Here is a 16573-nt window from a genome sequence, read left to right as displayed (position 1 = left end):
GTTTATTCAGAGGTAAAGATATCTGAATTCTCCGTGCACGGACGCGTCTCGTCAACCTCTTAGGGAGATATCTGAGAGCGCGCCCCTAACCATTGTGTGCTGACATTTTATACAATAAAATAAAGTAGGTTGATTCTAGTAGTTCCGATCTCCCCATTGGTCCTGATGAGTTGGTCGAGGTCATCTCCATTTCATTGGCTCTGAGTCAGGTTCTCCGTCTCCGGCCTAAGAGAAGGGGTTTTTTGTGTGTGTGTGCTTAACAATGCTGATGTGTGTGTATGTGTGTGTATGTGTGTGTATGTGTGTGAGTGTGTGTATGTGTGTAAGTGTGTGTATGTGTGTAAGTGTGTGTGTGTGTGTGTGTGTATGTGTGTAAGTGTGTGTGTATGTGTGTGTGTATCCTCAGGAGATATCTCGTGAGTTTTGGGAGGACTTGAGAGACTTATGGCCTGGGTTTTGCTCATAGCCACCTGCTGATAAGGCCAACCGGATAGAAGTCTTTGTGCATTGTATTAAGTCCCAAGGCCCCCAACACAAGATGGGTTATGCACAAGATTTTTAGTCAGACCAAGCTTTAACATAATATATTTACCACTACAAATCCCTCTCTTCACGTCTCCCAAGAGACGTGACCAAGTAACAGTAGAGAAGGAAAACTTAAGACGTGACACAAGCTAATAGTGTAATTGGCAAAATAGGGAAAACTTTATCAGAAGATAAAGTTTTACATTCCCCCTCTTCACGTCTCACAAGAGACGTGACATAAACTAAGTAAAAAAGAAAAGGGAAACTTTCTCAAAGAGAAAGTTTTGAGTCCCCCTCTTCACGTCTCAAAAGAGACGTGACACAAACTAAGTAAAAAAGAAAAGGGAAACTTTCTCAAAGAGAAAGTTTTGAGTCCCCCTCTTCACGTCTCAAAAGAGACGTGACATAAACTAAGTAAAAAAGAAAAGGGAAACTTTCTCAAAGAGAAAGTTTTGAGTCCCCCTCTTCACGTCTCAAAAGAGACGTGACATAAACTTAAATGCTATTCATCATCCAGATATCCTTGGTCAGCATCGTCAATAGCAAGCAAAGGAAACATCTGACCGTTATCTGCAGGATGTGGATCAATAGCGGTGGTTATAATCCTGGTTGTCAGCGTCCGTATGCATGGAATGCAACAGCACCCACACAAAACCAAAATGGCCGCAAACACCGAGATTGAAACCAAAATGGAGGACACCAGGGCTTTATATCTACCAAAAGCGTCCATCCAGGAATCCCACATGGAGGTGTCTACACCGGAATGGGATTTCATCTTACCATTAAGAGACCTCAAGCCTTCCAAGGCGATAGTCAGGCTGCCATCAGGGGCTGTGTTATTGGGTATGAAAGGTACAACATTGTTCACCAAACATAGCACATACTCCTCCTTTTTCAGCCAGGAGCATGTCGACAGCAATACGATTTTGGAAAGCCATGAGAGAGGTTGCAGCCAACTGGCCATGCACCGCCTCAAAACCTTGTTGTGTCCAATTGCCTTATTTTAACATTAATGTATGTAGTTAATTCTATCAACGTTTTTATTAATAGTACAACAGTCAGCACCCAAAAGGACTAGCCCCCAAAAACTGTACTCCATGTACCCATGTTCAAGGACAGTTTCACAGACAACAAAGAGAGAGTGTTCTTATCGGCCTGTTATGTGAAACAATCCATATCAGTACAGTACTCCTCATTAATGCATTCCTTCCAAGCTATTCATCACATACAGATCCAAAAAATAAAACCCAACAATTTTATGGTGTCACTCTAAACTGAGTATAATCACCCTTAAGAATAACAGGATATGGAAATTAAATCACAACATTTAATGTTAATAGAAAAAAATAAAAAATAATAATTTTAACCCTCTATTCCTCCCCTACACCTAACATGTACTGAGTTGGCTACCAGCCACCCAGGAATCCTTTACCTTCACATCAGGAAGAATAAACAATCACAGTGGTTAGTAAAAACATAAGGTAATAAATGAGCAAGAACTGAAAATAAATGCGTGTATGTATTTTACTAGGCAAAACATGGATCATCCAGCTTGGTCTCAGAGTCAGTAGCAGAGTCACCTGCATCATCCTGGGCCGGTAACAACAGCATCATACCTGACGCCTGCACCACTCCTACCACTGACCTCCTGAGACGGGGGACGATGCAAGCAGCACAACACATTAACAGCAAAAACACAATTACTAGGGTCTGAAATCCAGTAACCACCATAGAAGAGTACTCACCAAACCAGTCACTCAGCCAGGAAATAAGGCAACATCCACAAAGAACAAGTATACCCATAGAGGCCATGACTTCACCCAGAATAGTCACAACAATAGTTTTCCATTTACCAAATATGTTATCAAACCAACCGTTTATGGAGCTATCAATACCAGAGTTCTCAACCAGTTCGTTCGCCAGCGTGGTGATGGTCACTCAAGCGCTTTGGTCACAGGCCCGTCCGGTGCTATATTGTTGGAGATGAAAGTACAACACATATATCCAAACAGAACACAAACCCTGTCCTGCTCAGCCAAAAGCATATCCAACGCTATTCTATTCTGCTTTGTCATTAAGATAGTTGCCGCTGTCTGCTCATCTAATCCCTTTATTGCATCACAAGTGTGGTTTATAAATCTTTGCTGGTTATAATAAATATAATTTATCCAATCGAAGTTTTTATTAATTGTTGACCAACAAAAAATACTTGATTCAAACTCAACTGTGGTCTGATTCCTAGCTTTGAATTGTTCTGTAACCTCTCGAGGTACTCCTATCCCATCACAGGATCCTTTCATCAAAGGATCCCGGGAGGAGGTCCTACTTTCTATTTGACAACTCACCAGTCTCTGACACGTTTGATTGTTTACATATGTAGTTGAGTTCACAATCAGTTATCACCACACATCCATCAGATGTCAGCACGGGCCTGGTTTTGGCTCCTATAATCCTCTGTCTGCAACAAATAGGAGAGATTAGTCATGTTCTCTTTCAGTTGTGATATTCTCTGTGTAGGAGCAGAGCTAAGATGCCCTACTCTGTATCCTATCTTACTAGTCCTAGAAAAACGATTAGAATCCCCTGAGACTTCAACCGTAGGCAACCTAGGTCGGAATGAGTTTGTTATCGGGGGTACTGATAGTTCAAGTTACTACAAGACTCTTTCACCACATTCCCAGGTGGTTTGCATGGGTCATAAACCTGTTTTTGCGTACTTCAGACTTTCAGACAGTACCTACCCTTCTATGGGTCGCACTGCCATTTCTGGTAATTCCCTACCCTCGCAACACTACACCTGTCCCCAAACTGTGTATGGAGATTTACATATCCCCCACGCTCTCGATATGAGCAGCTACATAGTCCCAGGATGTACATGGTGACATACATATAGTGATGTCCTCCCCTAAAGTCCCTAATCTTCCCCTTTCCCTACGTCTAGCTGTCTCCTATGCCTTCATAGACTGTGCTCAGGTATCATTTTATCAACTTGTTTTAGGTTAACTACTACTTTCGGCTGATCAGAAGGGTTTGAGTATGTTAGGAATATGGCCCCCACAATCAGACAGCTACCTACCGTCGGGAGACCTGTGAATCCCCACCCTTGCCCTGAGCACATGTCAGATGCCAGAGGCCAACCCATTGCTTTACCTTCTATCGAACTCACACAGGGATGATCAGACAGGGTAAGGGAATCTTCGTTAAGGAGCCAACCCCCGGACCCTTGTGGTTATCGGATCTTTCTCCTAACTCTGTGTTTGTTCGTCAGGTGTAGCTGGTTTTGTACAGTGTGTGACATGCACCCAGATGGATCTCTCAGCTTTTCTGCTGGCAAAGGCAGTGCTTGGTAGGGCCCTTCCCGCCAGGCCTGATTCGGTCTCCTGGTTAGATAGAGTGGGTCACCTTCTCCTTTAGTTCACCTGTGGGGCACAAAATCTCTGACATACAGGTGTGGTTAATAAACTATCATACATGTTTTTTTTTTTTTTTTTTTAAGTATTTTGTCCTCTCCTTCGTATATATTTAATAAAGTATTTTGTCCTCTCCTTCGTATATATTTAATATTTAATACCCATCCCCCTCTTTGACACATGATTTGGCCATGTGTCAATATTACCACCTACCTAAACAATCACTTTAGTTAATATTGGTATTTCATTATCCAATTGCCATTCCTCCACTCTCTCTTCTGTTATTTATGGTTCAAATCAAATATATTATTACCAAATTATAATCTTCTTCACAATTTTCACAGTACTATAAATTACCCTCAACTTTAGTAAAATAAACTATGCTAAAATCTTCCTCTCATGTCTTTAGAATGTACTAGTGTGGATGATTAATTAACACCAGAATGTTAAAACAGAGTTCAGAGGCCATTGAAATCATTTAACGAACTGTTTAATCCCATAGTATACTAAACAATTACCATTATTCTAAATATTTCATAAATGTTAGTTATCCCAAGTGTTCATTAAGTCCTCATGACATTCATTCTCATAAGAAATCATATATACCCCAAACTCAGCCAAAAAGCTAAAAAACTCCATAAAATTCACTGTGTGCTCCTCTAAGACCTATCACCCTTGACCTGCTGAAACCCTCCAAAATTGAAACAACAAGACTTTATTAACATCATACTAGGTGTGTTGTTTTCTACTTGAAAACCCCAATTAAAAAACAACAACCAAACAGCCAGGTCATGAGGACTCCTGATTTCCACTCCCAGGTGTTGACTAATAGTCTCACTGTCTCTAATTCAACACAAAACCCCATCATCCAATTAATTTTCATACCCATTACTGTCAATGCCAAATTAGGTTTCTCTGTTCCTGTTGAAGTGCTAAGTCACAATTTGGATCAAAGGGTTCCTTAGTCTTCCCCCCACCAGAGTCCACTATCTCTCCCTCAAGGACTAGTCACGCCTTATCTTCCTCTTTCTCACACTCAAAGCTGGGGGATGGACTCCTCTCTCCTGTCTGACTTTCTCTCATGATGGATTGCATGTCTCTCCGAGGCCACTACACAAGACTCCGTAATCGGCCCATTGCAAAAGTGTCCTATGGACATCCCCTGAAACCCACTGCCCTCTAACGGCAGCCCAAACCTTACTATTCCTGCTTTGGGGCGGGTCATTCCCTCCACCGCTCTGGCCACGTCCTGATGAGTTCATGGCCTGTCTGCTAAATGGCATATTATTATTATTACTGTATACATCTAAGGTTGCTTGGGCCCCTTTCATTCCCCGCCAATAGATTAGGTAAGGCTGTCAGTGGGTACTGGCCCCCTCAACTCTCTCTCTCTCTCTCTCACTGCTTATTTCTCCTTTACACACCGTATGTATCTGTTTAAGCATGGATTCGAGTTTATCTCCGTCCAGACGTCCCTCAAAACCATACCTCTCCCTCCACCTGGTTATATAATGGAGATTTAAAGCTATCCCTGGATTCCATTTTAATTATATCAAGCATTTCTTGTCCCCAGTAAATTCTGGGACCTCTTGTGAGGATTTCCCCCCCCCATGGTTGGTACTGTTAAAAATCCCTTAGCCACCTCTTCTATATTATAAGTCAATTTAACAAGTAATTCTAAATAGCTTCACACAACACGGGGCGGCAGGTAGCCTAGTGGTTAAGAGCATTGTGCCAGCAACCGAAAGGTCGCCGGTTCCAATCCCCGAGCCGACTAGGTGAAAAACCTGCCGATGTGCCCTTGAGCAAGGCACCCAACCCCAATTGTTCTTGTAAGTCGCTCTGGATAAGAGCGTCTGCTAAATGACTCAAATGTAATGTAAAAGAACAACACCTCATAAGGAGTGCCCAGCAGGAGTCCAATTCCTATCAGAAAACATACATACAAACATTCAGACGCTCCCAATCTCTCCCAGGGGGAAAAAGTTCTTCTTCACCCTGAGTGAGATTGTTGTTCCCATAAGGGTTTCTTCATTGTGTTGTCAGGATTGGTTCTCGCTGCTCAAATCAGCTCTTACTTCAGACATTGGTCTGGAAGGAGTGGGGGCTGGTGTGCAGTGTGTTAGATGGTGCCAGGGTGCTCCTGATTTACCTCTGACCTGGACTGAGTGTGAAGTAACCTCCTTCACTTCGTACGGTCCAGTCCACCTGGGTTCCAGCCACTTTCTTTTGTGGACTTTCACCCTCACCCAGTCTCCCATTTTTTACCTTCAGTGGTGGCGTGTTACCCGTCAGCTCCCCCTCCTGGGCCTTCTACACCTGAGAAGAGAGTGCTGCAGAAAATTCCGTCAATTTCATCACATATTCAATCATTCCTATCTGTTGTACATCAAGGGCGGGCATAAGACCTCCCTCCCTTGGTGGACCTTGCATTTCTCTCCCTTACATTATCTCATGAGGAGAGAGATGGGTCCCTGCCCCTGGTGATGCTCTCATAGCCATCAAAACCAGTGGCAGGGCTTCAACCCATGTCAATTTTGTCCCTGCACAAACCTTATTCAGTTTCATAAGTCTCACTCATTTACCACTGTTCACTTTAACTACATCCTTCACCGAACAAATATTCGAGCTTTTGGATGAGGCTTATACACTTTAAGACTATCGAAATCCTATATATTTTATTTTTATTTTATTTTTACTAGGAATGTTCATCATTAAACAATATCCATTAAACAATTGACATTTACACATCCGACCCTATTGGTACATGGAGCGTTTGTCATTAAGTAATACACATTTCTATCTCTCCTAGCCACACAGTTCCCCCCCGGTCTGACTCTCTGGATCCTTCTCTCGTGAACCCACTCTCCCTGTCATTCGTTGTTCTATGTATTCATTGAATTTGGGTATGGTTATGTTTGGTCCTGCCATCTTGCTTTCTCTATCTTGGATGTATTATCGGTATCAAATACAGACTTATCTCATGTATGACACCCTCGCATATAAAGAGGCTAATTTATATAATTTGTAATGCAATTATTATCATAAGAATCAGAATTCCAGTCACATATACCAATGCAGTAATCTCTACACACCGCACACACCACGCTTTAGTTATCTCACGCTTGTTCTAGAATCATGCACAACTTCGATATCAGTCTCCCCAGTCCCCGGTTCCTGAAACCCTAGGTCAAATTCACTCAATTCCACAGATTGGTGTTCGGTCTCATAAGTCTCACTATAACTTCCCATCATCCATTACACGTTATAATACATAAAAACACAGACACGTTAAAATATAAACACAGCAAAACAAAACTGCCAATTAGAATACAATACCTTAAAAAATTTAGGTTACCAGAGCGTCCTAAAACATAGTCTCAGTTCAACTGCCACCCTTCACACAACCTTATACTTATGTGAAGTCACAGAAGCAACTGGATCCCTATCAAAGGATTTTCTTTAGACAACTCAATCACTAGGAAAGACTTAATCTCAGCTTAATTGTACCTTTCACACAACCATTTATATGGAACGTTTTAAGTGTGAAATCACAGAGATAACTGGCATCCCCGGGAATTTAATACCTCTGGTCAATTTTCGGTGATTCTCCCCCACCTAATGTCTAGAACTCTGCCACAGTTAAACTTCTACCTCCTCGCAACCTATAGGGTAGGACCTCCCCTAATAGGATTTATGCAAAAGGTCTCAGTTCAAACTGGGTCCCTTTAGGAATCTAGTTGTGGGTCAAATCTTATCCACCAATGCGTCAATCCGTAGTTCGACACATTCTGGATACGTTTATCTTTATTTAGCATAGGAGATTCCTTAGTATAAAACACAGCACCACTCCCGCTCTATCCTGTATTTTTGATCTAGATATTCATTAAACTTGAGTTTTGGGACGGTAGTGGTTGCCATGGTTTATACAGTTTTTTTTTTTTTTTTTTTAGACTATCTTGGTGCACTTAGCCCGTCACTGGCCGAAACCAGCAATGTATTCTTGGCGCTGACTCAGACTTATCTCTGATGTCCCACCCTCGTACACAAAGAATGTTCAATACTTTTTCTTAGGAATTATTTTGCAAAAGGTATTATTGCTTTTCAATTATTCGAATTATTATATATTTTCCCAAAGGGTATCAGAACCGCCCTTTTGGAACAATACATTAACAAACCCGAGCGCTCCCAAAACAATCATCAATTTAATCCCAGGAATTATTTTGCAAAAGTTATTATTGTCTTTCAGGTACTCGAGCTATTATATACTTTCCCAAAAGGTATCAGAATCGCCCTTTTGGAAGAATACATTAACAAACCCAAGCGCTCCTAAAATAATTATCAATTTAATTTTGGGAATTATTTAGCAAAAGTTATTATTGTTTTTCAGTTATTCGAGTTATTATATATTTTCCCAAAAGGTATCAGAATCGCCCTTTTGGAAGAATATATTAGCAAACTCGAGCGCTCCTAAAATAATTATCAATTTAATTTTGGGAATTATTTAGCAAAAGTTATTATTGTTTTTCAGTTATTCGAGTTATTATATATTTTCCCAAAAGGTATCAGAATCGCCCTTTTGGAAGAATATATTAGCAAACTCGAGCGCTTCCAAAATAATTACCAATCCAATTTTAGGGGCTAAGGAGATACCAACTTCCACAAGAGGGGAAAAGTTCAAGTCAGCTTTTAGCTCAGCGGCTACATAACAAGCAAAATAGGACTCCGTGGTCCTCTTAAAAGTTATCAACTAGTTAGTCTCATGAAACGGCCAATCTTACACAACATTCAGGTTATCATTTCAACAATTACATTTTCATTACATATCAGCATCAACACACGACCAATCTTACACAACATTCAGGTTATCATTTCAACAATTACATTTTCATTACATATCAACATCAACACACGAATTCAGTTTGAGTTCCTCACAGTACAAATAGTTGAGTGCCACGTCAACCAAAATGCCCGACTATTTGAACTTGTATTTTTTTATTATTTTTTTTATTCTCCTCATAGGAGACTTCCAGTAGTTTAAACCATTCAACTGGCGTCTAGTCGGGAGAACCTTTTCTGGACTTGGATTCTCACGGAATTCTCTCAACCCGACTATCTGAATCTTGGATTCTCACGGAATTCTCTCAACCCGACTATCTGAATCTTGGATTCTCACGGAATTCTCTCAACCCGACTATCTGAATCTTGGATTCTCACGGAATTCTCTCAACCCGACTATCTGAATCTTGGATTCTCACGGAATTCTCTCAACCCGACTATCTGAATCTTTTTATCAAGTCACCAGATCCTTCTCTTGTGGATCAAATAAAATGGTCCATCGCTTGTGGGCCAAAACTGTAATAGGCTTCTCACTAGAAAGCCACAATTCAACAGGAAATAAAAGTCGGTCCGTCTCTTGTGAACCCCTGTAACTAGACTGAACTCTAGACAGTCACACTTCAACAGGAAAAAGACTAAAAAATTCAGATATCTTTACATATGTGCCTTTGAGTCATAATAGATATGTTATAAATGTCACAGTAATCCATACTCACGCCCAGTACTACTGATCGAAATTTGGGTTTATCCTACAATACAATATGCAGATTTTGTTTTAACAGGTTCTGCTTACCTTTGTATTGACGGCCGTCTAGATCAGTTTCCTGAGGCGAGCTGGATTCCCGGCTGCTCCTGCGGACAGGTCACCCGTCCTTTCAGATCCGTCTCTTACTTGTCTCCTGTCTCTATCAACTTTTATGGACCGAATTCAGAGTTTAGAAAACCATCCTCTTGCTACCAAGTTTTGTTGATAAAACAGTTTACTGGAGAACGGAGACCAAGTAGAGACTTTCGGACAAGGTGGATGATTGTATGATATAAGGCAGTTTATTCAGAGGTAAAGATATCTGAATTCTCCGTGCACGGACGCGTCTCGTCAACCTCTTAGGGAGATATCTGAGAGCGCGCCCCTAACCATTGTGTGCTGACATTTTATACAATAAAATAAAGTAGGTTGATTCTAGTAGTTCCGATCTCCCCATTGGTCCTGATGAGTTGGTCGAGGTCATCTCCATTTCATTGGCTCTGAGTCAGGTTCTCCGTCTCCGGCCTAAGAGAAGGGGTTTTTTGTGTGTGTGTGTATGTGTGTGAGTGTGTGTATGTGTGTAAGTGTGTGTGTGTGTGTATGTGTGTGAGTGTGTGTATGTGTGTAAGTGTGTGTATGTGTGTAAGTGTGTGTGTGCGTGTGTGTGTATGTGTGTAAGTGTGTGTGTATGTGTGTGTGTATCCTCAGGAGATATCTCGTGAGTTTTGGGAGGACTTGAGAGACTTATGGCCTGGGTTTTGCTCATAGCCACCTGCTGATAAGGCCAACCGGATAGAAGTCTTTGTGCATTGTATTAAGTCCCAAGGCCCCCAACACAAGATGGGTTATGCACAAGATTTTTAGTCAGACCAAGCTTTAACATAATATATTTACCACTACAATACATAACAGTAAATTCAAATGAGACATGCTAAAACACTGTGTGGTTCATCTAGCCTACTTCTGATCTTTATTTCCAGAGGCTGTGAAAGTGAAAGTAATTAGGTTTAGTTCCTCCTATGTTTGACCTCTTTGTGGAAAATAAAATAAGGTGGTGGAAAATAAAATTATGTTCCATTTGACTTGTAAATAATGTTTAATAGCTGCAATACAATCACACTATACCTACACCTGGCATTATGTTTATATGCCATAACTTTAATATCAATTTTTTTCTAACCACTTCTGGAATATTCCTTGCTGTAGTCGTGCCCATACCTGGTCTTTGACGCCTCCCTGTGTGTATAATTGGCTACAATGTACAGAATTACATATAGAATTTAGAATTGATAGGATCACTGTGCTATAATGTAACAACAGTTGGCAATAATGTAATATTTAAAGGTAACTTAATAATTATAGTTCATTTAATTTTCCTCCTGTACACTGAGTGAGGAATTTTGATTCACCAGCCTAGCCATTAACCTATAGGCTTTGAGACATGCACACAAAAACATTCATACAACGAAATATTTTCCTCAAAACATAATACATTTTTGCCATCTTGTTGCATGGATCAACATTTCATTATAATTCACATTATTCAAAGTTGAAAAATGATAGTATTCTAGGCTAAACATGACAGCCCATACAGGAAAACAATGATACTATTATGTATAGTAGAAATTGATAGAAAAAGAGATGAGTTTACTGAAGAGAAACAAACCTTCCCTGTACATAATATAAATATTTGTCAAACAAACTATATATTCAATAAGTGCTTTTCAACTGGTTTCTTCTGGTACAGAGGCTGTATCTGAGCTGGTGTCTACTGGTCCAGAGGGTACACCTATACTTCTCTATGAAGTAGACAGAGATTAGTTTAACAGTTCTCATATATTTTCGAATCCAAGATTCTGTAAGAAAAATGATTAAATAAAGTTGCTTTATGTTGCAAGATCACAAGCTCTGAGCTGTTGAAGATTTCTCCCACATTTATACTCTAAGCTACTTCAATAATGAGGACACATCAGATAGTACCAATAGGCAACAGGTGTACTGTTCATGCACACCTGAACACTACTGTAAATACAGGTAGAACCAGTATCCACCTTCAGAATTACTGCTTGTCGGCAAAATGATGTAGACATATTACCCCCTTGTACCTTATTGCTTAATCATAGAAGTCAAACGAGTTAAATCGACACCCATTGATGGAAAATGATCTGGCAAGTTTAACAAGGGCAAATTATATTTTCTCTTGCCACATATTCAAATTCCTTTATTAGGTCATGTCATAGCTTGCAATCATTATTTTGAGGAACCAAATTTTACTTCTAACGTCGTTACAAGTTACTACGATATTCCTTCTTCATTGGCTCGATAACGTTATGGGAAAAGGGTTTATTGAATAGATATGGCAACTCCTCTTGCCGTGAATTTTTTTTATTGGGTTAGTTTCCATGCCTTTTTGACGGGTTTTGAGTAGTCATTAGGCTACAAATTGTAACTTGACCTGGCAACCCTGCGCCCAACAATCCCCCGCCACTTTGCTTCTCTTCTGTTGGAAATGAGTGGCTTTCCGTAGTTTCATCAACCATACCGTCCTCAGAGGCACTGGGAGCCTTTTCTTTTAAGTCAATTTTCTAGTTTGTTTGTAACAAACAGTTTTATAGTATGTTGACTGAGGCTATGTATTCAGCCTACGTAGCAGACATGAGCTTTCTGTAAAAGTTAACGTCAAACTTGCTTGTTGAGCCACTCCATTTAAACAAATAGGATGGATGTAGCGTATGACAAAGGTCAAATAACCTAGCTAGCGATTTCACAGCTATGCAATATCCATTGTACGCTAAACATATTTTTAGGTTGACAGTGACACAAAGTAATGACGGTCCTTTTTGCAGATTAATTCAGATTAGGTTATTCCATACTGTTTGGTGCCTCCCTGTGACACAAACACACAATACAATAGGCATGAGGCAGAACACACATTTTAGTCATTTAGCAGAAGCTCTTATCCAGAGTGACTTCCAGGAGCAATTAGGGTTAAGTGCCTTGCTCACACTACACTATACACAGCACACACAGCACAGTGATATGATTACATACATACATGCACAACATTAGATTTATATACAGGTTAAAAGAACTGTAGTACAAAATTATTATGTCAATATGAGCAAAAACGATAGATTTTTTACCAAAAGTCTGATACAAATTGTCATGGAAAAATAACATTAGAAATGCTGATTGCCAAAGTAGGATACTAACTATGTAGGAGTATGAGAAGCAAATTACCCCCCCCAGTGAAATGACTCTGCTTTTTGACCAATATCTTGACATGTGCATCACACTTGCTAGACATACACTTCTTCTTAAATAGAAGAGACGACAGAGGTGGAAGCTCAGAAATATGCAGAGTAGAAGCTGCAGCTTTGGACATTATTTACAAAACAACATTCAACTACACTGACCTTAACTATGTGAATGGACAGGTGACTCTTATAAATGGACCTCCCTTTCACCAATCATCAATCAGTCTATTGATATAGAAATGTTCTCTGGACATTACAGCGCATTGTCCTCCAGCGCTGGTAGCCCAGATGAGACAGTGGGTTCTCTTGTCTTCATGATCCTCTGTGTACCTCTGGTCCACAGTTCCCTGACTAGAGAGACGTCAGTTAGGAATAAATCAGTAGGAACAAGAGTTGGTAACAGACTAACAGTCTACTTATAGTGAGTTGGCCAGAGTGGGGTAGAAGTATTGCACAATAAAGGGAAATGAAGTGAAAACAGTCTACATTGTTATCACACTCCAACTTACCGTCCTACAATACTGAATTCCCTTCTGCTGCCCCCTCTCCATTGTCATTGTGGTACTTCACCCTGTCTTCGTTCAGCAGCATGGACCCCTCTGCAAGAAAACGCAATAGGAGAACTCAACTGGAGAAATTAAATCATTCAGAATTAATGTGATTCAAGAATGCTGTAATTACAATGGCACTGATTCCTGCTGTGTTATGAATGTTTATGACAGTTTAAGATGATACCAGTCTTTCCCATCTATTTGAGACTGAGGTCTGTACATTTAGCCATTTATTCAGCGGGACTTGAGGTGAACTATCCCTTTCCCATACACACCTGCTTTCACCTCTCCTTTTTCAGCTGTGTTTAGGTCGCCCCCTGGTCCAGCCATTTTAGTCTCATCCTTGCCTACTGGTCCAACACTGCTGTCCGTTTTAGTCTTATCATTGCCCCCTGAGGAAACACACAGAGAGGGTAAAACATTTACTACAACCTTTCTATTGAACCACCAGTGTTTCCCAAACAGTGGTTTCGTAGACAGTGCAAGCCCTCCCACCCACCAAAATATATGTTTTTCAAATCCGACTTGTTCTAACAATCCTCAACCTATTCGATTGTCGAATTCCAGTGGAATACCACGATCACCTCCATCTGTGACTTACCTTCTTCAGGTTTTGTCACCGGCTTAACACTGTTGGCATTATTGCCAGCTGTCCCTGAGGACAGAAGAGCAAAGTTTGTCTTTAAATCAACTTCCTCCGTTAAGGGTTGTATGACTCCTATATTGTCTGTTGTTAGTAGAGCTTAAAGAAGAAAACTTTGTTCACAGTTGATATTTCAGCATAACCCTGCATCTGCTTGGAACAATAGTCAAAGCTTGATTCTAGCAAAGGTCTGTGGCAGTACCATCTCACCTACAAGTTACCACTTACTAACCCCACATTTTGACAACAAGAATAACTTCACAATAAAGGATACCAGTAGGCATAGCATCATACACAGTGACTTCCTGCTTACAGTCATCAACAACAGAATTCAAATAAAATAGCAATCTAAGATCTTGTGATATTCTGAGATATGCAGATGAGCATCTATGCTACATCTAATGCTACTTCTGCTTTATGACGACAAAACCTGCAAAGGTCTTGAGACGTTCTGAAACAAGCCACATCTCTAAATCATCAACAGTCATATCAAACAAAACAACATGGAAACAGTTCTAAGAACTCAAAATGTCCTGATTGACAACCATAGAGCAGATCAAATAAAGCAGAAGACTCACACTGAAGCACATTTAATAATTCGCTTTTGGAACGTACAAACTAGGGTGGAGGTGACAGAATCTTTATCTACAGTGTTACCTCTATGGGTGACATTTTAACAGTGCACAAATGCATAGATTTGAAGAGAAACCAAAACCAAACAGGTTATTTCAAATACTCATCACGGCAGTTAATTGAAAGCACATTTTCCTTGCAGATTCCAACTGCATCATTCACATTTTATATAGGCTAGCCCACACACCGATAACTTTAAACTCACATTAGTAATCATCACCTTCTCATACTGTATGTAGATGTCTCAACAAAAACAATCTTCAAATAAATGCCACGACAAATGTGAGAAACATTTCTGGCAACATCTCCACATATCTGCATTGTCAAAATGGCCCCATAGAAGTACCATGTAAAAGGTGTGTTAGTGTTAACACCTGTGTTAGTGTGCTGATTGTTATTATTCTGATTCATGGAGTAATCTCTAGGAGACTTCTCCTACAGCGCTGTTAACTGTATCCATGGCAACCCCAGAGAGAATCCCTGAAGCTCCGCGGTTGGCGACCTGATCATCAACATAATTTTGATTGTTGCCTGCGTACCGTGTAAAGTTACACCATCCATCAACATTGTTTACAGAAAACAGAGTAGAAGAGGTTCCTTGAATTTAGGAGGTATTTGCCCTTTAAGTTTGCATAAGGTTATGATGAGAAAATGTACATGTAAAACTTGGAAATATTCTGGGTGGTGGGATTATAGCTGTGAACGCTCTCTCTCACACACACACATTAGTGAGTAAAGGTACCTAATACAATTAAAACAGATTTCTGGTGAAGGCCATTAGTGGATCCGTAACCTCTGCAGAATCACACACAGAAGGAAAACATCAACTACAGCCTCTCTCCTACTGCATCAACCACTGCTTAAAGCTACAATACGTAACGTTTTGGGCGACCCAACGAAATTCACATAGAAATGTGAGTTATAGATCTTTCATTCCCATTGAAAGCAAGTCTAAGATCTGTTTTATGTGTGCTATTTCTATGCTTCCCGTTTTGGTTTTGCACAGCAGCTTCAAACAGCTGAATATACAATATTTTTGGTTCTGGAAAATATATTTTAGGTTTAGATGGTACAATGATTAGATGGTACAATGATTAGATGGTACAATGATTCTCTACACAATGACTGCTTGTTTTTTCACATAAAATGAAATTAGGTAAACTATTAGAATTTTATCAACCAGGAATGGAGGAGTGATTGCTGTATAATACATCTTTAAATAAGTTACTTCTGTTTATACAGTCTTAAATGAACTGGATGACTTGCCTTGTTCTGGCTGGACTCCATCACAGCCTTTAGTTGAGGAGAAGAGAAGAGAGAAAAGTTGAGCTTAACATTCTCATACACAGACCACATTAGTATTTGTTGTGTTCACTTCTGGATGACAATGAAAAGGATGCTAAGTGGCAGAATTCCAGGTGAATGCCACTGTGTCTTACCATCAAGTGTCATTGATTTAAACAGCGACTTCCTTTAAAAATATATATATATTTATTTATTTATTTTTTATTTTTTCGGGGGTTGGATCAGCTTAATATTGCAGATAGATTGTATCTTCTATCAATGTAATTGTCTGCATCACTTCCAATCCCCCCTTTTTTTTATATTTTTTTATATATATACTCCCCTTTATTACTTTTCAACCCCACCATCCTTTCCCTACTTGGAGTAAATTAGTGAACAACAATGCCCAGGCCTCTACTTCCGGTCTATACTTACTATCTACACCTTATGGACAGAGTTAATTTTATAATAATTCTATTTCATATATATATATATATATATAATTATTATTTTTATTTATTTTTGCTCCTGAACTTCTTCTACTCTCAACCTCTCCGATCATTTTCATGATGTCCATCCGGTTTGCTTCTATATGCCATATCTTTCTAACTGTGCTCTTTCCCAAAAGCTCCCAACATACAACCTATATACTTATTATGGACACAGTATGCTTACAGCGACTTCCT

The 16573-nt window shown here is 39.9% G+C and overlaps 2 protein-coding genes across 2 annotated transcripts in view; both read right to left on the bottom strand.

Moving 5' to 3' along the window:
- Window positions 1-16573, bottom strand: part of LOC311109876 (uncharacterized protein) — a 310257-nt gene that overhangs the window by 74904 nt on the left and 218780 nt on the right. The gene's annotated exons all lie outside the window — the stretch shown is intronic.
- LOC311109491 (uncharacterized protein) lies at window positions 12437-16055 on the bottom strand (the record flags this gene model as incomplete). Its single annotated transcript, XM_084152410.1, has 6 exons — window positions 12437-13127; window positions 13286-13375; window positions 13603-13719; window positions 13929-13982; window positions 15870-15932; window positions 16043-16055. The coding sequence occupies 5 exons, from the start codon at window positions 16053-16055 to the stop codon at window positions 13290-13292; spliced, it is 333 nt and encodes a 110-aa protein (XP_084008536.1). The 3' UTR covers window positions 12437-13127; window positions 13286-13289.

This window comes from Coregonus lavaretus (genome assembly GCF_964263955.1).
Source record: "Coregonus lavaretus genome assembly, chromosome: 35".
Lineage (NCBI taxonomy): Eukaryota > Metazoa > Chordata > Actinopteri > Salmoniformes > Salmonidae > Coregonus > Coregonus lavaretus.
Note: the sequence above shows the minus strand (reverse complement) of the source record. Positions and strands in the feature narration are given on the sequence as shown.